The 20677-nt window shown below is 53.8% G+C and overlaps 2 protein-coding genes across 3 annotated transcripts; one reads left to right on the top strand and one right to left on the bottom strand.

Moving 5' to 3' along the window:
- Positions 1-818: 818 nt before the first annotated feature.
- On the top strand, positions 819-4692 carry PGAM5 (phosphoglycerate mutase family member 5). Of its 2 annotated transcripts, none has more exons than XM_004690836.2 (6): positions 819-1045; positions 2786-2964; positions 3249-3374; positions 3458-3546; positions 3621-3754; positions 3833-4692. In XM_004690836.2, the coding sequence occupies exons 1-6, from the start codon at positions 855-857 to the stop codon at positions 3981-3983; spliced, it is 870 nt and encodes a 289-aa protein (XP_004690893.1). In that variant the 5' UTR covers positions 819-854; the 3' UTR covers positions 3984-4692. The 2 variants fall into 2 exon arrangements, with proteins under 2 accessions (XP_004690893.1, XP_004690894.1); XM_004690837.2 differs by having other exon boundaries at positions 3624-3754.
- Positions 4693-5788: 1096 nt separating this feature from the next.
- ANKLE2 (ankyrin repeat and LEM domain containing 2) lies at positions 5789-18316 on the bottom strand. Its single transcript, XM_012731176.1, has 12 exons — positions 17850-18316; positions 14386-14592; positions 13409-13602; positions 13151-13339; positions 11574-11696; positions 10638-10704; positions 9593-9765; positions 9149-9255; positions 8466-8653; positions 7781-8303; positions 7269-7400; positions 5789-7071 (listed from the first exon to the last, which is right to left on the bottom strand). Exons 1-12 carry the CDS (start codon positions 18304-18306, stop codon positions 6849-6851), a joined length of 2583 nt encoding a protein of 860 aa, XP_012586630.1. The 5' UTR covers positions 18307-18316; the 3' UTR covers positions 5789-6848.
- Between the last annotated feature and the right edge of the window lie 2361 nt (positions 18317-20677).

Here is a 20677-nt window from a genome sequence, read left to right on the forward strand (position 1 = left end):
TGTGAACCCTATCACCCCCATCTTCATTGTCATCTCCCAGTCTCTGACTTGGGTTCTGTGGGTTCACATCCGCCGTGGTGCACAGGTTATGAGGGAGGATATCCATGGTTACTTACAAGGCAACCATGATTACCACTTTGATCCGCCTGGGGTATCTAGCCCTCCTGGGCAGGGTGGGGCCAGATGGGATGAGTGGCTTTGGTTCAGGCCCCCTGAATGCTGATGACCCCTGATTGGGGTGAGGTGGCTGCTTCACCCTCACCTGTGGCTTAAAGACCCCTTGTTTCCGTTCATTACATAAGCCACAGTGTTGTTGCTCCCTGAGCTCTAGTGGCCTTGCCACTGTGCCCGCGGATGAGACACACAGTGACCGGCCACAGCCTGCCCTCAGACACTCTATCCCCGAAGCCCTGTTCACTTCCCTGTCTCTCAAGTTCCTGGTACAAGCCCAAGGCGAGAAAGAAAGTAGCACACTTCTTCACATGTCTGTCCTCCAAGCTCCCTGAGGGTAACTGCCCTTCGTGGACCCTTTCACGGAATCCCTCCCAGGCCACATACTCCATGTGCTCAGGCCCAAACGCCACCCGGCTGGGGAGCCAGGAAAGACAGAGCGCAGCCACTGCGGCAAGCCGGGCACACCCGCCTCGCGGCCAGAACAATGCCCAGAGGATAGGCCGCTGTTGGTCCCAGTCCGTGAGTTGACCCCACGCGACCTCTGGCGCACGCGCAGCACGGACCCCTTTCCGGAAATTGTCTCAGAGCGGCCTGCAGCCGGAAGCGGGTGCCGCGAGGCTTGTCCCTCGCGGTGCGCCGTCCGACCCTGCGCGCCTGCGCGGCGCGCGAACCCGAGCGGCATGGCGTTCCGGCAGGCGCTGCAGCTGGCGGCCTGCGGCTTGGCTGGGGGCTCGGCCGCCGTGCTCTTTTCGGCCGTGGCGGTGGGCAAGCCCCGCGCGGGTGGAGACGCGGAGCCGCGCGCGACCGAGTCGCCGGCGTGGGCGGGGGCAGTGCGCCCGGGACCCAGCGTCTGGGACCCCAACTGGGACAGGTGCGCGCGGGCGGGCGGTTCTCTCTTGGGCCACCCTGGAGGCTGGCGTGACGTGCGTGGGGCGTTCCGGGCCCTCAGCCCCAGTGCTCCCCTTGCACCCCAGCTCCCCGACTTCCCACACGCCCCACTCCCCTCTCCCCCTGCCAGTTTCCTGTCCCTGGGAGCTGACGGCTGGATGAGGAGGGGACGGGTAGCCTCTGCAGTAGGGCTCTTGGGTGGGCTCCTCACTTCCAGCCACATATCATGACACAACACTTGAAACAGTTTTTACTCTTGTTTAACGTTAATTGAATTGAAAATCAAAGTGCACACATAATTTTTTATCTGTTGAAACAGTTTTTTTGATACACTGGGCCAGATAGTTAACTGGAATTTCAACCTTTTTCTATCTAAATGTGGCTAATTTGAAATTGCAAATTACTGGTCGCTATTGGACAGTTTAGACTGTGTCTAGTCGGGCAGTGGCCTTTGGTCCACCCCACTCCCTTAAAATAAGCTGACTTGTTTCTATCAGATTCCCAAGAAGCTCTCAGCTATACTCGGTGCCTGTTTGTTGTCTTCATTGTTAGCCTCTTCTGTGGTACTTGGGGCTGGGGAGCATGTGGGCAGCAGGAGGGGAGCTGGGGGCGCACGCTGGGATGGGGGGTGGCCTTGGGGATGCAGGGGAAGCTGCTGTCTTCGTGCTGCTCTGTGTCAGAGCCCAGCTTTGGATTGATGGCCTCCCTGTAGAGAGGCCCCTGTGTTCTCCATTCTTCTGTTCAGGCCTGCTTGACCTTGACAGTTTCTTAGAGTTGTTTGATGACCTTGATCATTTTGAGTGGTGCTGTCAGGAATGTTTTTGTCAGATTAGACTGAGGTGTTACCTTTTTAAAAACTTCCGTATGGTTGTCTGAATTTCTTGGGCCTTTTTAAGAAAATACACACCAGTTAATGGGCTTGCTCGAGGGAGAACAGACACATTCTGTGTCTGTTCCCCAGCCTACCTTTGTGGGGGGTGCTGTCTGGGCTGGGCAGCCTCCCCAGGCCATCTTTCTTTGTGTATCACTCTGGAGTCAGCCTGGTTGATCAGGGCACCCAGGTTTGCAACTGGAGGGACCCTCAGTCACCAGTGTGTCCCTTAGAACCCAGAGTAGGATTCTGCTGGCATCCAGACATTTCCCTCCACTCTGTGTGTCCAGCACTGACTGTTCACATAAGATGCAGCTGTTTCTCTGCCTCTTTGCTGTACCCTCCTCCACAGACACCTCCAGCCTTCCATGGTGCCCCTACAGGTATGGTGCTAGGAGTTGCTAGCTCTGCAGGTTGGCCTATGTGCTGGTACCTCTGAGGACATGGTTTTTCATCTCCCTTGAGGTGACTTCTTCAGAGTCTCAGCATCGCACACTGGTGGTATCTTTTAGACACACAACTCTGGCCACCTCCCTCACCCCCCTTCCTCCATTGCCAGTCCCTTTCTCCCTGCCACTGGCTCTGTGCTGCTGTTGCTGGCCCTTCCTCAGAGGACTTGAGTACAGGAGGGCTGATCCAATCTCTTTTGTTCCCATATGCCCCTGGGGCAGCCCTGGCTCAGCAATGAGCAGGAAAGGTTTGTGCAGAGGTCTGGCTTCTCAGGCTGGTGTGGAGGCAGCATGGGGTTTAGCTCCCCTCCCCCATGATTCCCCAGCCCTGAAGACCATCTAAGCAAAACCCCTGAGGTCCTCATGGGGACCTGGAGCAGTCTGTCCTGTCCTTCAACACTAGGCGAGAGCCCCTGTCGCTGGTTAACTTGAGAAAGCGGAACCTGGAGTCTGGAGAAGAGGAACTGGCCTCCAGGCTGGACCACTGCAAAGCTAAGGCCACTAGGCACATCTTCCTCATCAGGCACTCACAGTACCATGTGGATGCCAGCCTGGAGAAGGACCGCACTCTGACAGCCCTGGGTATGTGGCTGCCACACAGGCCCCGGGCCTCCCACCCCCACCTCACAGGAGCCCCGTGCCCTGCCTTCCTCGGGGACACAGCCCTGACTTGGACATGGTCTTGGTCAGCGTCTCCTCTCTCCAGCCAGGCACTTGCTGGTGGGCCTCAATGACCCTCAGTCTTGGACTAAGGCAGGAACCTGCTCTGCTGGCCCTTCACCTGGACTCCAGCAGCCCCACTGCCCCCTGCCCCAGGGACCTTGGTGAGGGCCATAGATATGGATCTGGTGTTCTCCACCCTCCAGGTCGAGAGCAGGCTGAACTGACTGGTCTCCGGCTAGCGAGTTTGGGACTGAAGTTCAATAAGATTGTGCATTCCTCCATGACCCGCGCTGTGGAGACCACTGACATTATCAGCAAGCATCTGCCAGGTGGGGGCAGCCTGTGGGGAGGAGCAGGTTGGGGTTGCCCATGGGGTGGAGTGGGACCCATGGCTGAGAGGCTGCTCCTCCAGGTGTCTGCCGAGTCAGCACCGACCTGCTGCGGGAAGGCGCCCCCATTGAGCCTGACCCACCTGTGTCTCACTGGAAGCCGGAGGCTGTGGTAAGGCCCCTGTCCCCTGCCCTGAGTGCCTGTTAAAAGTGGCACTGCTCAGGCTTACTGTTGTGCCTCCCCAGCAGTATTATGAAGATGGAGCCCGGATCGAGGCTGCCTTCCGCAACTACATCCACAGGGCAGACGCCAAGCAGCAAGAGGACAGCTATGAGATCTTCATCTGCCACGCCAATGTCATCCGCTACATCGTGTGCCGGTGAGCTCCATGCCCCAGGGCCCGAACCCCTCCCCAAGTCGAACAGCTGTCCCAGTGAGTCCTTCCCTCTCTTTCCAGAGCGCTGCAGTTTCCACCAGAAGGCTGGCTCCGCCTCTCGCTCAACAATGGCAGCATCACCCACCTGGTGGTCCGGCCTGATGGGCGTGTGGCACTCAGGGCCCTTGGGGACACAGGCTTCATGCCTCCTGACAAAATCTCCCGCTCCTGAGGGCACTGGACCCACCCTCACCCTACCTCCGTTCCCCCTGCTCAGCAGCCACATTCCCTTCTCCCCATGGACACCCTGGCAGCACCCAGGACCCAGGAGGACTGGCTTCTGAGCCAGAGGCTGGTGCTCTGTCCAGGCTATCTTCCTGCCCTCATCAACCAGGATTGCCTGTGGGGCGCAGGGAGGCCCTGTGGGACTGGACAAGTCTGAGAGACAGATGCCCAGTACCGGCCTGTGGCTCTCCAGATGTGGTCCTGCATTTCTAGTGGCGCCAGGGCTCCCGAGCAGCCCATCCCCCTGGAACTGATTCTGCTTCAAGACAGTCTTCACTGACACCCTTTGTCACCTAGACAAAGGTTGTCCTCATCTGGATTCTTGCTTTGATGGCCAGTTTTTCACTCCATTTAGGGGCCATGTCATGGCTGGGTGTTTGTGGGTCCCAGGTATACCTGCATAGGTTAGGGAGGTGACCTGGCCAGGGCCACTGCACAAAACACTTATCCAACAACTCAGTCTGAGTTTGCTTTCATGCTTGTGACTAAACAGCAGACGGCACGTGTCCATCCCAAATCTTATGTTAATTTAGGAAAAAACCATGTAATTTCTATGAAGTATATGGACATTTTCTGTAGTCAGTACAGTAACAGATGTGTGGTCCATTTTCTGTGTCAACTTTGGAAGTAACCATAAAATAAAATTTTATTTTACTGGTTCACAGTTTCAAGCTGTTAATGTCTGAAGGAAACAAGCTGTGGGTGTGGCTGGCAGCTGGGCCCTGCCCCACAGCATCAGATCTCAGAAACATTGACAAGTGAGCCAGGACCTCTGCCAACTCCCAGGGCTGCAGTGACTGGCAGCCTTGGCTCTGGGCTGCTGAGGTCTGATGGTGCAGATAGCTCCCTCATGGCTGCCTACTGCCAGCCCCATCTATCCCATGTGCTGGACCCCAAGCAGTAGGCAGTGCCTATACTGGGGCAAGGTGGCCAGAGGGCAGGAGGCCCTCTGACGGGTGGGAGAAAGACCTCTTGAGAGGTCAGTGAAGATAAGACTTGACCCAAAGAGCTGCACAACAGGGACTGCAGCACCACCTGGCAGCTTGTACCTGCTGTAGTGTTCAATGGTGTGTATTTTTTTTAAGGATCTATTTAGTAAAAGAGTTGTGTAGGCCAGAGGTGTGGGAGTAAGAATATTCACCAGAGACAGACTGGGAAGCAAAACAGGTGGATTGACCAAATTTCACTGCTGAAGGGAGCACTAGGGAGATAGGAGAGGCCTGCTGTGCCACGTGGGTCAGCTCCCTGACCAGGGATTGAACTCAGGCTTTAGTGGTGACAACCTGAGACTAACCCCCAGGTCACCAGGGAGGCCCCACTGACGTATTTTCTTCTGGGACAGGCCAGAAAGAAGCTTGCACAGATATGATATACAAGCTAAATGCAAAGTGCTGATGAGACAAAAAGTGCATGCCTGGGTGCACCAGTGGGCAGATGGCTGGGAAGACAAAACATGGCAGTTGACCCCCAGCAAGAAGCCACTCCTAGGCTGTCACAGCCTCTGGGAGCTGTAGTTTCTGGAACACCCAAAAATCATTCAAGAGGATCCTCCTTGTTGCTGCCAGCCAGTGGCTGCCCCTTCTGGACCCCGTGGTTTCTGAGCCAGCAGGAAGGAAGGGGTTGAGCCTGCAGGCCTGTGGGCCCGTCCCAGCATCCTAACTGTGAAAAGCCCTGGCTCAGGGAAAAGGGGTCTTCCAAAAGCTTACAATTACTACCATATAGTTTTAGAAATAATTTATTTTGTAAGTGTTTTTAAAAAGAACATAAAAACTGCCAAAGGAGCAACGGAGCACTTGCTGGGAGCTGGCCCCACCTGGGGCCACGGGCAGGCCACGGGCGTAATACCTACCCGGCGTCCCATGAGGACAGACAGAACCTGTGTGGCTGGGGGCTTGTGAGGAGCCAGTGCTGCTCTTGGACTGTCGGCTCAACGAGTGCAAGCACTGTGAGCTACCTGCTACTGGACCCAGCTCGGCCCCTAAGACTGCGGACCAGTCTCCTGTTACCAGGTGAAAGCAGTAAGACTTTTTATACAAGTTTCAATTCAGAATTTTTACAAAGAAAAACTCCTACCTAATTAGTATCACTGCATATTCTCAAAAAGGTCAGGAGTAAAGTGATGTACATACAAAAGGCACTGAGGTTCCTAGGGAAGCTCACCCCGGCTGCACTCACGGTGGTGCTGGGGCCGCTGTGGGGCTGTCCTGGGTGGCAGAGCCAGACACAAGCTGCCTGAAGCAGTGCCCTTTACTAAGGAGACATACAAGGACTGGAATGGCATAAATTCCAGTCAGGAGTCTGGTGGGCAACTCTCCCAGGGCATAGGGAGGGTGAGTGGTTGTGTGGCTGCCTGCAGGACAAGTATCCCCAGAAAAGCTGCATCCGTGGGCACCAGTCTAAGCATGTTTGATGGCCTGACTTATGTCTTTGTGAGTCAAAAAGTCAAGGATCATTTATTCCTGGGCTTAAGCAACTGATTGGGTGGCAAAGCAAAGGGCTCTCCCGTTAGGAGCCAGAGCAACAGTGGCTTTCCCCAGAAACAGCCCTCCTGGCCAGATGGGGATGCCAGCAGCTGGGCACCCTGTGCACTCCGCACTGGCCAGACTAGCTGTTCCCAGAAGTCACGTATCCAAACGTGCCCACATCAACTTCTCCCCAAAAGCAGAACCTCGATCTTATACAGAACACATGCGCAGCCTACAATACTTCCATCCTCAACGTGAGGATTAATAAATTAAGCAGAATGTATTCTTTTGTGAAGTTTTAGTACTAAATCTGTTACCCTTCTTTCTGGGAAGAGGGAGCTGGGTGCCTACAAACCAGCAGGCTGGGCCAGAAGCACCATCCTGCGGAGGTGGCCCCCACAAGCTGGGCTGTAGCGTCTGGGGCTGCCCAGGCCAGGGGAGTGAGGGCCTGCGCCGGGCCTTCCTGGGCTGCCCCTGGAGGACATGCCCCTCACAGGGCTGCAGCTGCGAGGGTGAGCAGGATCCACCAGCTGAGACTTCAGCCTTCCTTGTAGGGCAGGGCTTGGCCAGCTGAGAAGAAGGGGAAACGTCAGCAGGATGTCAGGGCTGAGGTCAGACAACTGCACCCCAGCATGCCTGAAACTGTGGGCCATGGGGTGCTGTCCACCTGCCTTCCCAGCCCCAGCCTGCCTGCATGCACTCTTCCTTGGTAGCAGTGGCGATCACCCACCACCCTTGAAGGGACCTGCACCTAGACCTAGCGGTACCTCTGTCTGTCGGAGGGTGAGAAGCCCAGAACAGCACTCCTCCACCTGTGCACAGCGGGGTACTGGCCGGGGTCCACGTCCACGCGTTCCAGAGCTGCCAGGACATCCCTGTCTAGTTTGGACGGCTCCTCCCTAGAAGACAAGGAGTGAGCTCACGCCAGGGGTTGAAACCAGACTCCCACCAAGCCCTCTCACTAGGAGCCGCTCAGGATGGGCGGTGCACACCAATCAGGGCCTCTGCCACCTTGGGTCCATGCCAGGCTGTGAGGATAAGGCCACTTGCTGCCCTGAAAGCATGTGCTTTGTACCCAGGGGATGGTGACAGACACCACCGTTGGTATGTGTTCACACAAACTCACTCCAAGGACAGCTTGCCCCCGCTGGGGTAGTGGCCTACGGGGAGAGTGCCCCAAGGAGGAGAGGATGAGACCCACTGGCTTGGGTGGGGAGGACTCACCAGAACCTGCGCTCACCTCCCAGTCTGGGCCCCCTTATTCACTCTTCTTACTTACCCTAAAAGGAAGCGCCTCCAGACGAGCCCCCCCAGCGGTGGTGAAGAAGTGGCTGCCACTTCGCTCTCTGTTTCCCCTTGGGTTTGGAGCATGTCTGCTGCCAACAAGTCACTTTCTGCTGTGTCTCTTCCTGACTCCAGGGCATCATCTCCAGCTTCTGCATTTCTACTCCATGTCCTAGGAAAGCTGCTTCCTATGTTCCGCAAATTCAATTTATCAAACTCAGCAGCCAAACTAGAGATGAGTGGCGGGGGTGCCCCCTCTGCACCAGGGACCTGGCTGCTGCTGGTGGGGTGATGGGGGCGGTCTCCACTGCTCTGGGAGCTGGTGCTGGCAGCTTTGGGGCTGGTCTTCGGCCCCAGGGGCCAGCTGTGGCCACCCAGGTCCCCAGAGGCACCTATAGAGGGCTGGGCAGGGCCATGCACTGCATCCTGCTGGCTGGTGACCTCCCCTGAGTTTGCGTCGTCCTCCTCGTCGAGAAAGGCCCTCACGGAGATGGAGCCACTACTCCTCCCAGGCCAGGCTGGGGGGAGAGAGCAGCTTTTCAGTGTGCGCGCCCAGCAACCCAGCCCCACCCAGAGGCCCTGGGAGGTAAGGACACCCCCAAGGAAACCCAGCCTGTACCCAACTCTCCTCCCCCTGAGGTCAAGGGCAGGGAGAGTCCTCATGGGTGCCATGCTCTCACCAAAAGTGGGAGTTTCCTCCCAGGCACAGAGCTCATCTCCTGGTTCATACTGGGTGTTCCTGCCTGCATCCTGCTGAGCAAGGTGCTCCTCCAGCTTCTGCAGGCCCTCCGGGGAGGAGAGGTCCACGAAACAGCCCAGAAAGTCCCAATACTCAGCCCAGGGGTACTGTAGCTCATGAGCCAGCTCTCTGTGGGGACAGCCCAGCATCAGTAAGCAGAGAGGCCCAGAGGCACAGGGCAGGGCAGACTGGGAGTCCATGGAACTGCTTCAGGATGAGCTGGTCACGGAAGGGAAGGAAACCTGACCCATCACCCTCTAGGGATGCTAGAAGTCAGAGGTCACAGGTGAGCCAGTGAGAGGCCATACAGATGCCTCTCCAGTCATCCCACCAGTCATGTGAAGCTGGGGGACATCAGTCTGGTCACACATGTGAATGTGCTTAAGTGTCCTTCAGTTCTTGGTTATAAGCCTAAAACGGCACAGATTTTGAGAAGCTTGAGCCCCACACTGGAATTTCACATGACCACCTGGTGCACTGGCAACTGCAGTAAAGAAACACTCAAGGTGCTACTTGTTAACTGGTCAGCAGCCACATCACCTCAAGCGCTTGTCCTTTACTGCTGAGGAGATGCTGCGTGGGCCCCAGCCCTTCCCCCGACAACCCACCCATGCCCTGGAGTACCTGCCCACTCGCTCGGCACCTCTCTCAGGGTCTGACTTTCTGACGCTGTGGAAGAATCCGGCTTTTTCTCGAGGTGGAGTCTTCCAGAGCCTGCGGAAGTCTTCTGCCTGCGAGGAGAGCTCAGCTGAGCTGTGCGCGGCACCCAGCAGCAGTGCCAGGGAGCCTGAAACCTGCGAGGCCTACAGAGTGGGGGTGCTGGGCCCTTCACGTGTTCAGTTGCCAGGGCTATGCCGTCACCCATGTCGGCCCAACATCTGCAGGAGTCTGAGCAGGTGGGAGCTGGTAATTGGCCTGGTCCAGACCCTCGTTCCTCCCGCAGATGCTGATAATGCCCTCAGCGCCCAGCACTGGGGCTCCTGGAACCCTGGCCTTGACGGCCAAGCACAAAGCTGGGTCTGGACACCCAGAACTTCTGAGCAGGCTCCAGAAGCTTACACCACTCACCTTGGAGGGACTCAGGGGCCCCACGAAGGCTCTCAGGGTCAGCACAGGGTCTCTGGGGCCACCTCCCCAGGGTCGGCTATGAGAGGCCTGGGCTGTCTGGTCCGAGGACCACAGCTCTCCGATCACAGGGGAGGACATGTCCTCCGCCCTCAGCAGCGGCACGTAGTAATGGCCTGAGAACACACACACACTGAGCACTGCTCCAGGGCCCCTTAGGCATCAGACACAAGAAGGGGCCCTGCCCCTGGCAGGGAGAGGGAGCAAGCAGCCAGGGGCTCCATGCAGGCTCTGGGAAAGGGGGAAGGAAGGGTTCAGCTGAGCGCGGCATGGACAGTGCTGGGATCTGGAGGAAACCAGGTGGGCTGAGGGGCCTGGTGGGGGCAGTGGGAAGAACCCATGCAATGGACTTGAAGTAGAGCCTAAGAGGGCCGGGCTAGAGGTGGAAATCTGGGTATAGTGGGCAAAGGGCTTCCAGGCCCCTGCTGCTTGTTCTGACAGCAAGAAGGCACCTTCTTGGCTCACTGGTGAGAGCAGACAATGGCGGTGCCTGGGTAAAGCCTCCACATCCTGGACAGGTTTGCTCTGAGATCTGGGCCAGGTCAATGGGCCCCGAGAGCCCAGGCAAAGGGACTGCCTGGCAGGCAAAGCTATGGCCAGTTCAGTGCCCTGCCCAGTGGGCCTGACTGTAGGGGTGGGGGGGAGGGGCGTGCAGCTTGGCCAAGGTGGGGCAGGGCAGCAGGGAGGTGGCCCTGAAGCCTAGGCAAAGAGAGGAAACCCAGAGGTAACTCCCAACAGAACAAACCCCTGTGGCCAGGGGCTCAGACTAGCTGGTTCTGCTCACATCTCAGCCCAAGGAGAGGGGTCCTGTGGGTTTCAGAGACCCTGGCCCACCAGAACAGTAATAGGCACAACATGGTGCTGTGGGAGGGCCCTGGCCACAGGGCAGGAGCTCTGTAAGGACAGAGGAGGCCCAGGGGCAGGAGTAACCGTGGGGCTGGAGGGATCGGCACTAGGGCCCATCCACGCCAGCCCACACATATCTTACCCTTTAAATATTCTCTAATTCGCTCCTTCAGCTCCACAGATTTACTTTTGCTTCTTTCACAAATAACCTATTTCAAAAACACAACGTATGAACACTCAGACTCTTATCATGTTTTTGCGCCACTAAAACCTGATAAATTCAACAAGGGTAGTATCTTGATGCTGATATTCCCTAAGACCTATGACTGGACACTGTCTGGACAACACACTTCTACTGGAATGTTCTGTGAAACTTAAGGAGCCAGGGACAGAAGGCAGCTCCAACGTTACTGGAGAACCATACCCCCCACGCTGCCTGCAACTCCAGAGCAGGCCTCTGTGGGCTGCAGGGCAGGGACACGGGGCCTGCTCTGGTCTCGAGCCTGGTGGGCATAAAAGGAGACCCTGACCCAGCAGGGGTCAGTGCCTGATTTTTGCAACTGTAGGAACCACTTCTCAGTCATTGGAGAACTGCAGTGATGTTCCCACAAGAGATGGTAAGCAGCCAGTAGGAAGGAAGAGGCAGAGAATCACCATCTCACCAAGATTATAAAGTAAAATTCTCTTTTAAGCGACATCACTGAGATGTCCACCATGGATCCCAAACTGCACTTCATGCTGAATACTCGATGGGGGAGCCAGACCTGGCAGCAGAGGCTCCACCTAAGGTGGTGGGGCGGGGGGCGGGGTGTGAGTCCTGAGGCCCCAGCATGAGGCGGGGAAGGACCCCCTCTAACCCTGGCCCATAGGACACCTACATGTTCAAGCTACATGGGCTGCAGCATGTGCTGCTCAGGGGGGCTCAGGCTCCTGCTGTGTAGTGGCCCCACAGCTCAGGCACAGCCTGGCCAGCCCCACATGTGCCCACCAGGGCCAGGTGACTCAGAGGGAACCTGCTGAGACTCCAAACCCTGCTTCAGGCCTGACAGTAGAGCAGCAGCGCCAGGTGGGTACTCACGTCTTCAGGGGTTTTATGGTATTTGTTCCTTGGGTTTTTCACAATTAAAGGGTGTGAAGAGAGCACGTTGACAACATCTGCATGCCCAAATTTACAAGCAAAATGAAGCGGCGTGTCGTAGGCCTGCGGAGGTGAGGAGACAGCTGCTTATCACACTTCGTTTCCCAGGGGCACTCTAAGGTAGAGACATGTATTAGTAAAATAATCAAAAACTAAAGACCATGAAGGAAACCATTTCTGTAAATGACGTGCCAGCAGCAGCTTCCCTTTAGCCAGTTCCAGAACTGTGTCTGCTGCCTCTGTCCAATTGGGGGGGGGTCCCCATAGCCATGCCGGGTGGACCTGGCTCCCAGCACTGGGTAGCAGCCTCAATCCTCCAGGTGGGCAGTGGCCAAGAGCACCCATTTCTTCTCACAGCTGCCCGCAGGGGCGCTGCAGTGAAGGCATCTGGCCACATCCAGCTCCCTCAGGAGGGGTCTGCTGCCCAACTCCCTGGTGCTGCCCCTTCACCTGCCACCTGCAGACTACCAGGCCTGCTGGAAACTGCTGTGTGGCAGCACCACAGGTCAGGCACAGCCTGTCCAGTCCCACATGCCTACCAGGGACAGACCCACCCAGCCCTGAGGACCATAGGGACAGTAGGCAGCCCTCTGTTCCTGACAGGCTGTCCTGTTCCCTTTGCTACTCTCTTGAAGGGCCTGGCTGCCACACACCCATGCCAGCTCAGCCCACCTGCAACAATGCATGGGCCAAGAAAGCAAATACCCTCAAGTCAGTGTGTCTCACCCATACCCTCAGGACGATTTGGCGAAAGGCTGACCTCATCAGGTGCACAGGAGTTCCATGGGCTCTGACCTTCCCATCCTCTCCTCTGCTGCAAGCCAAGTGCCAGGACCAGGGTGGCCGTGTGCCAGTAAAGACCCGCCCACACCACTGTGCCATCTCCAACAGGGCCCCGGGTGTCCTGCCTGCAGTGACAGGCCACTCCCTTAAGCTCCATAAACCTGACCCCAGGCCTGCCCTCACTCCCACAGAGCAGTGCCGAGTCCCTAACATTTCTGGCTGACCCGGCCCCACATCTCCAGTGTATGCACTTGTGCCCACACCACTTGGCAGCTCTCACCAGGGATGAAGAAGCACTAGGGCAGGTCAGGGCACAGCTCGACGCAGCTCCTGCAGCCACAGCGTACTGGATGCTGCCACAGCTGCGAGCTAGAGTGTGGGCGTTACACTGCCATATCCCCTCATGTAGCTGCAGGACTCTTCTGTTCAGAATCCTCACTAAGTCCTACGTACTGTTAAAATCAACCTACGTACTGTTAACCCCATGTGAGTGGTTCCTAGTATGCTGCTCAGTGGGAAAAAACATATGCATAGAATACTGGAGGGTGCCAGAGCATTCTGATGTCCCTTCACCCTGGGCACCCAGCCCCAGCCCAGCTCAGTCCTCCTAATGGCCAGGAGGGCAGGTGCGTAGAGCAGGGAGTGACCAGGACAGGGACGCAGCTAACATCACAGCACAGAAGTACAAGCCTCACTTTGAGGGAGACCAGGAACCTGCTTGCTAGGACACATACCGCCTTGTCAGGAGTATTCAGGTACAGGTCAACAATGTAGCAGATGCGCTTCTGCAGCATGTGGGGGTCATCATCTGGGTACATGAGCCGCATGAATTCGGGGTCTTCCAGGGTGTCCAGGGTCAGCTGGCAGATGGAGGCATGGCCCTCCTTGGCAGCCACATGAAGGACATTGTACCTGCACCCCTCCTAAAGGAAGCGGCAGACTCTCAGCTCCTGCTGGGTGCTGCCCAGCCCCGTGTGTGCAGGCAGGCTCACCTGCACAACAGTTGGGTTATCCCCTGAACCAATCAGATACCGCGGGTTGCTCCAGACAAGGTCAGAAAAGGCCTTGCCCTCTCCCTGCTCCACTGCTCTGCGGAGCTTGGCAGTAAGGTCCTGCGTGCGGGGGTTTCTGTAGCTGTTCGCTCGCTCCTTGTTTGCAGCTTCTGGCTCAGATGCACACAGACCATCTGAGAGACAGAATTTAGGGTTGTTGACTACACAGCGCTGGACCCACCCACAAGGGGCCACTCCAGGACAGAAAGCCTCTCCTGAGGCTACATCCAGCTGGAACACATAGCCCCTGACCCAGCCACTCCGGGGTTGGCACCTGCTGTGCTGTGTGAGAAGTGGCAGCAGCAGCAGCAGCAGAGCCCAGAGCCCGGAGAGATCTATCGAGGGCAGCACAAGGGGCCAGGTCTTGGGGGACAGGACAGACCATGGGCAGGGAGTCCAACAAGACCCATAGGGCCCCTGCCAGTGCCCCCTGCCTTGTGCTTTAGTGAGCCAGTTTCAGTGAGGTTTCAGACTGTGAAGATGGAGATCTCTGACTGACATCATTATGATTCTATCTAGAAGACCTAAGGCTGAGTCAGGGATAGCAGCTAGGGGCAGGTGGGATTCTCCATTGGAAGGAGGGGTTCTTCCCCTGGAAGCCCAGCAGCCTAGGGAGTGGGAACATCAAGAGCTCTGTGGGATTAAATGAGGCCAAAGTCATAAGTCAGGTTTTTGCTCCATGTTAACCCTGAACCTAACAGGTAGTAGATGGAGGAGGAAGCAGTGCAGAGGGGCTGCTGACCTGACCCTGGCACACCTTCGCCGGCTCCAGGGCCTGCAAGTTGCTTCCTGGCCCATCAGCCCCCAGCACTCTACTCACTGGTAAACTGGAGAAAGCTGGGTGAAGAAAGAGGCCACAGAGTGCCTGTAGGTAAGTTTAATACACACATCCATACATGAACTGCTGTGCAACTTACCTTTTAAACTGCCATTGGTAGAGAGTGGTGCTGTCCTCACAGGAGACACTGGCACAGAGGTTTTGTTTGGAGAAGGGAAATAATCAAAAATTCCCCTGGCAAATTTCTCGGCATCTTCTCTACTTGAGTAAGCTTTAAATCGGGACCCTTTCATCATTTTAACAGCTTGCAGTGCCTCCTTTTTGTCTTCATAAACATGAATCCTTTCTGCATGAGAAAAGGAAGGAAGGAAAATTAAAAGCATGTAGCTGGGCCAGTTCATTTCCACCCAGAGGCCCGAGGTTTGACAAGATACTTCAGCTCTCCAGGCCTGACTGCTCTTCTGATGGTAATGCTTCAGAGGTTTACTCTTGAAGAAAAACACCTTAGCCAGACAAAAGGACATAGATGCTTCCTATATATGTGTGTGGGTATAAAATGACACATTTTACATGTGATTTAATCTCCAAGGGACACAATACACACTAAAAGCCAAAATTCACTAAGTAATAATAGTAGCAAAAAGGCAAGTTAAAAAAAAAAAACAAAACCCTGACAATAGCAAATAATGCCAGAGAATTTTAAACATGATTTGAGTTGGGAATGCCTTTCTAAACAAACCAAGAAACCGAGAATAGGATGGCAGTCCTACTGCTGGTGGGAATCAAATTGTTCCCATCACTATGGAAAGCTGCTTGAAGGTTTCTCAAAAAAAAAAAAAAAAAAAAGAGCTTTCATATGATCCAGCAATTCCACTTTTAGGTATCTTCCCAAAGGACATAAAAACATTAACTCAAAAGAACATCTGCACCTCTATGTTTACAACAGGAAGATGTGGAATCAATCCAAATGCCCAAAACAGATGACTGATAATGAAGATGTTGTACATATACACAGTGGAATATGACTCAGCAATTAAAAGAGATAAAGTCAGGCTATTTGAGGCAACATGGATGGAACTGGAAGAGATCATGCTCAGTGAAATAAGCCAGAAAGAAAAAGGAAAATACTGGGTGGCTTCACTCATAGCAGAAGTAAGGGGATCAGGGGAAAAAAAAAAAGGCAATTGTAATAAAGTAAAACAAAAGTCAACAAACAATTATAAACCACAGACATTCTATGAGGATAGAGAAGGGACTAGGATCAAAACTGGGGCAGGAAGAGCACACAGGACTATGATGATGGCATGTGGGTGAAGTGGTGGTGGGAAGTCCGTGGGGATTACAACTGGGGTGAAAAAATGTACAAAATGAAGAAAGAGGACCTTTCCTGATGGCACGAGTTAAAGCACAGCACAACAAAGCTAGCCACGGCCGATTTTGATACCCAGCATGGGTGGTGACCCACATGGCGAGGCAGACCTCTCCTGTCTTACCCGCTGCTCCCCTCAGCAGTGTACTTTGTTGATGTGCCTGTTCTATCTCTGGTGAATCCTCTCACTACCCCTGCACCTCTGGCTTGTATCCCAGGTCTGTATGTATAAATAAATTAAAATAAAAAAGAGTGATGTAAAATATACATATAAAATAAAAAAAAACCTTAATCTAAAAACAAAAACTGTAAAATCACTAAAAAATAAAATAAAATGATTAGATAAGAGAATAGTTAATGATAAAGAACAAAGACATATTGTTTAAATCAATGAATTAGAGTGAATGACCAAAAAGAAAATTAAAAAACTATAACAGTCCTGGGCCCTGCCTGGTGGCACAGCGGGTTAAAGCATAGCACAATGAAGCTAAAGCCACTTCCACATGAGTTCGATCCCCGCCAGCCCCGGGAGGTGACCCACGTGACGAGGCAGACCTCTCCTGACCGGCCAGCTACTCCCCTCAGCATTGCACTTCTCAGTCAGCCTATTCTGAGCCACACTCTGTCTCTGGTGAATCCTCTCACCCCCCACACACCCTTGGCCTGTGCCCCATTTCTTGTATGCATGAATAAATAAATCTTTAAAAAAGTTCTACAGGAAGTTCTGATTCACCACTGAGTTCTGATTCAGCTCTTACACACACAATACTCAAATGATGGGAAGTTTTTAACAGAAGACTGTGTCCACAGCCCAATAAAAATGGTCAACAGGTACGGCCAAGGGTTCAGTGAGAGACTGTGTGAAGAAGGCACTGGCTGAGACAAGGCAGAGGCTCCTGCCCTCAGCAGCTCAGTGACAGGTGTGGCTACAGGGCAAGAACGGCTCCCGTGAGAGACTGGAAAGTTCTCTCCTGCACAGTGGACGGTAATGTGTTTGGAGGGCAAGTTCTGAGCCCTCACATGTTCTGGAGGGAATGTAAGCAGATATGGCCACTACTGAAGCAAGTGTGAAGGGTCCTTCAAAAACAGAAATACTGTGCAACCTATGTTTAGATATGCACTCAAAGAACAGGAAAGCTCTAATCTGAAAAGAAATACATACCCCAGCCCACTGCAGCACTATTTTCCAGTAGCCAAGTTATGGAAACAGCCTAAGTGCCCAAGGACAAGCAGGTGGATAAAGAAGATGTGGTCAGCACACACAATGGAGTATGACTCAGCTAGAAGAAAGATGAGCTCTTGTTATTTGCAACAACATGGTTGGAATGGAGGGTATGATGCTGAGTGAGGTGAGAAGGAGAAAGACAAATTCTAGACTACTTTACTGATGTGAAACACAGAAAGGAACAAACAGAATTAAACCAAAACCAGCTCTAGAAATCTGACTGCAGAACTGAGGTATTAGAGGGGAGGGTGAGAGAAGGATTATTGGTGTTTTGGTGGTGGGTGAGGTCTGAGCACATACAGATATCTGAAGAGGTGTGAACCTGTTACCCTAAGATACAGACTGTGTTATAAACCAACATTATATCTCAAATAATAATAAAAAAAAGCTTACCTTAGACCTGACATTTTTTTATTATTATTAAAGATTTTTTATTAATGCATACAGAATTGGGATACAGGCCAGAGGTGCACAGGTGGTGAGAGTAACTCCCCCCTGAGATGAGTACACTGCTGAGGGGACCAGTGGGTGAGGCAGGAGAGGTCTGCTGTGCCAAGTGGGTCACCTCCCTCACTTGTGTTGAAGTGGCTGTGGCTAGCTTTTTAGTGCTGAGCTTTAATCTGTTGTGCCACCAGGGAGGGCTATAAAATTGCAATTCTTGATTTTGAAAATGATTTCCACTTTCATCAGCCACTGGCATTAATACAAAAGGTGCTGTGATATACTGAATTGAAAAGAGATGATTAACTGACAAAGGCAGCCAGCCAATAAATATCTGAAAGTGGAGTAAACCTTATAGAATCCAATTTTCTAAAAAAAAAAAAAAAAAATTAAAATTCACATACAGATTTATAAAAAATTCAGGAAGTTCTTACAAAATGCTGACAGTGGTTAACGTGGGGTGAGGAGATTATGGTGATAAACCCTGTCTTCTCCTCTGTACTTTGTGATTTTCAGACTTGCCTCTCCCCACTAGGGTGCATGAGCCTGCCTGAGAAGGAAGCCCAACCTGCCACATTACCACTTCTCAGGGGGGTGTCCTCATGCGCTGGGCACACGCCATAGAACAGAGCAGGCTCCGCAGGGGTCGCCAGGCTGCTCCTGTGGCCATCCAGGGACACTGCAGCGCAGAAGGGTGTGGAGTGGGTCTCTGCAGTCACAGCATCCTCCTCCGGCGGGTTCAGGCCCGTGCTGTAACCAACATCCCTGTCTTCGGAAAGGCTGGCCTGCTCAGAGTGCAGACCCTGCTGCAAGTCCCGGCCAAGGGCAGGGGCCCCTGCAGCCTCTTGCTCAGGGAGGAGACCAGGTAGGGTGCTTCTGTGCTCCAGTAATGCCCGTGCTAGTTTCTTTTCAAAAATGAATCTTGTGGTTGATGTAATGGGGCCACACTTTAGTCCGTTTTTAACAATTTCCTCTCTCAGGTCATCTGGGTTCAAGAGCTTCAATCGTGCCAAGATAGCATCCATGGTTGCCCCACCTAGGCCAGGATGAGAGAAGGCATGTGATGGCTGCAGCACCTCTCCTCTACTGGAAAGCAGCTAGCAGAGAAGTGAGCTTTAGCATTTCACTCCACCCAGTGTTTCCCTGCATTCTCTGGAGCCCATGTGCAGCCTATGAGCCCCCATAGGCCCTGCCTGTTAACCTCTAGTGCCCTGGACTCAATCAAAGTCAGTGGTTTCACTCACTGGGTGGCTTCCACGGATTGTACCAGATGCTACCCTGGCCCCTGAGACAGCAGTGCTACATGAGTGGGGTGTGAAGAGGGGTAGGACACACCCATTGTTATCACTGTCACTTGGTTTAACCTGGAGTAACCTGTATCAGGACCGCAAGGCTGGGAGTTTGAGATAGGCCCAGCGGGCCCCAGCAGTGCAACAACTGAGCGGGGCCAGAAGATGAAGGGATACCACAGAGAGAGAGAGAGAACTGGGCACTCCGAGACACATATGGCCAAAACCCAGGCTGGAGGGGCTGAGGTGGCGCGACATGAGGCCCCAAAAGATCAGCACTCACTGCAGCTAGGCCACTATAGTAACCCTCTGTGCTTTGTATATTTCTCTAAAAATCTTATGGTGTGACTTCTTGCCAGCCAGCTCCAAAAAGATTTCCAAGTTGGCTGTCAGTATTTGTGAAGGAGTTATCAATCTTTTACACAGTGAACACAACCCCCTCTAAGTGGCTCAAATAAATTGAGGGTGCTTATTGACCCCAGGACCCCATCCAGGAGGTGGACTCTCTCATGCTATGGCGGCTGTGTGGTGCTGCCAAGGTACAGGGTGGTCGAGGTCACACAAGTTAAGGAGGGTGCAGGGTCCACTGTGCTGTTGGGAAAGCATGGAGGGTGTCGTCAGCCTGGGCCCCTCTACTTTTCATACCACCCCATGTCCTGAGTCTAATGCCATAGGAATGTGAAGGGAGTTTTGTCCTTACAACCAAACAAGTCCTAAACAGAACCACACACTCTGCTTTGTCACAAACTGTATGACCTTGGGCAAGTGATTTAAACTCTAAGCTTCTGTTTCCTCATCTATAAAAATGGCCGGAAATGTAGCTCTCCTTCCCAGGCTCTAATGAGAAGTAGATAAAATAGCACATGTGATGTCTGCACTAGTTCAGCACTGACAAATCACCTATAACTACTGAACTTCGAAGCTGTTGTAATACAGACTCCTAATTCTGCAGAACACAAAATATGCTAGAACAGTAATCTGAATAAAAACCTGTGCACCCTGTTACTAATATCCCCAAGCCAAATATAAGAATCTGCTCCTGTGTGCACAAAGTGAGGATAGAGCTGGTCACCAGAGGGTGGATGGGAGCAGACAGTGGACCCAGGCCTGAGAGTGACTTCTCAATGTGAATGTACAGGCTTGATTTTTAAGTCATGTTTGTGACTCACATACTCAATAAAAAACAGGGAGAGCCTCCCCAAGTGGACTACAAACCAAAACAGACGGTGTCAGCAGACCACAAATCAGGGACAGGCAGGCAGGAAAGGCCTGTACTTCCTGCCTATAGGTGCTGTCAACAGATCTACCCCAGAGCGGCAATGTGCCCCCACCTACCACATGGTGGGCAGCCCTGGAGCAGCCTGTGCTCTGGAACTCAGCAAGTGCCTGACTACTCTGAGGCTGTGAAAGGCCCTTCCCCACTGAAAGGGAAGAGAGGGGAGGCCAGAGTAGGGCAGTGAAAGCGCAGAGGAGTCCTAAGGTTCTGTGAGCAAAAGGGTGCTCGCCACTCAGGCTGTCCCCGAGCGATGTCATCATTGATAGGTGGAAGCGGATGGGCTGCAGCCAGTCACACATGGGCTAGACATGGACGTGAACTGGACGCCCACAAATGTGCCAGATACAAACACTAGCCCATTGGGAAGAGAACTGGGCAGCAGATCTATCTCATTCCTTGATTTTCTGCTGTTCCTGTGATCAGGTGGGACACTGGCACCAGGGAGTCTAAGTAGGGATTTCAGGACAAGCTCCAGACATGCCCGGGTCCTGTGGTGGTGGCCCCTCCTCACGTAGAACACTATGTACAAGCCAGGATCCCAGGTCCTGCGGCCTAGCCCCTCCCTTTTCGTCACCTTGTGTGTAGCCCACAGTGCTTCTCACACGGGCAGTCCTGGTCACTCAGCTGATCTCCCATCACCACTGAGACCCCTGCTGCTACCCTTTGCAGCCCCCATATCCAAACTCCTTAGGACCCAGCCTCCACAGACAGCCCCCTCTTGCCCGGCTGCAATGTATGGACCCCAAGTAATGTTGGGCCAGGGGGCACAGGCCCTGGGAGTTGGGGGGAGGGGGTGGGTAGCCCACGGCACACAGGTATAGCTCATCACTG

The sequence above is a fragment of the Condylura cristata genome, unplaced genomic scaffold (genome assembly GCF_000260355.1).
Source record: "Condylura cristata isolate star-nosed mole 26May11 unplaced genomic scaffold, ConCri1.0 scaffold00029, whole genome shotgun sequence".
Taxonomy (NCBI): Eukaryota; Metazoa; Chordata; class Mammalia; order Eulipotyphla; family Talpidae; genus Condylura; species Condylura cristata.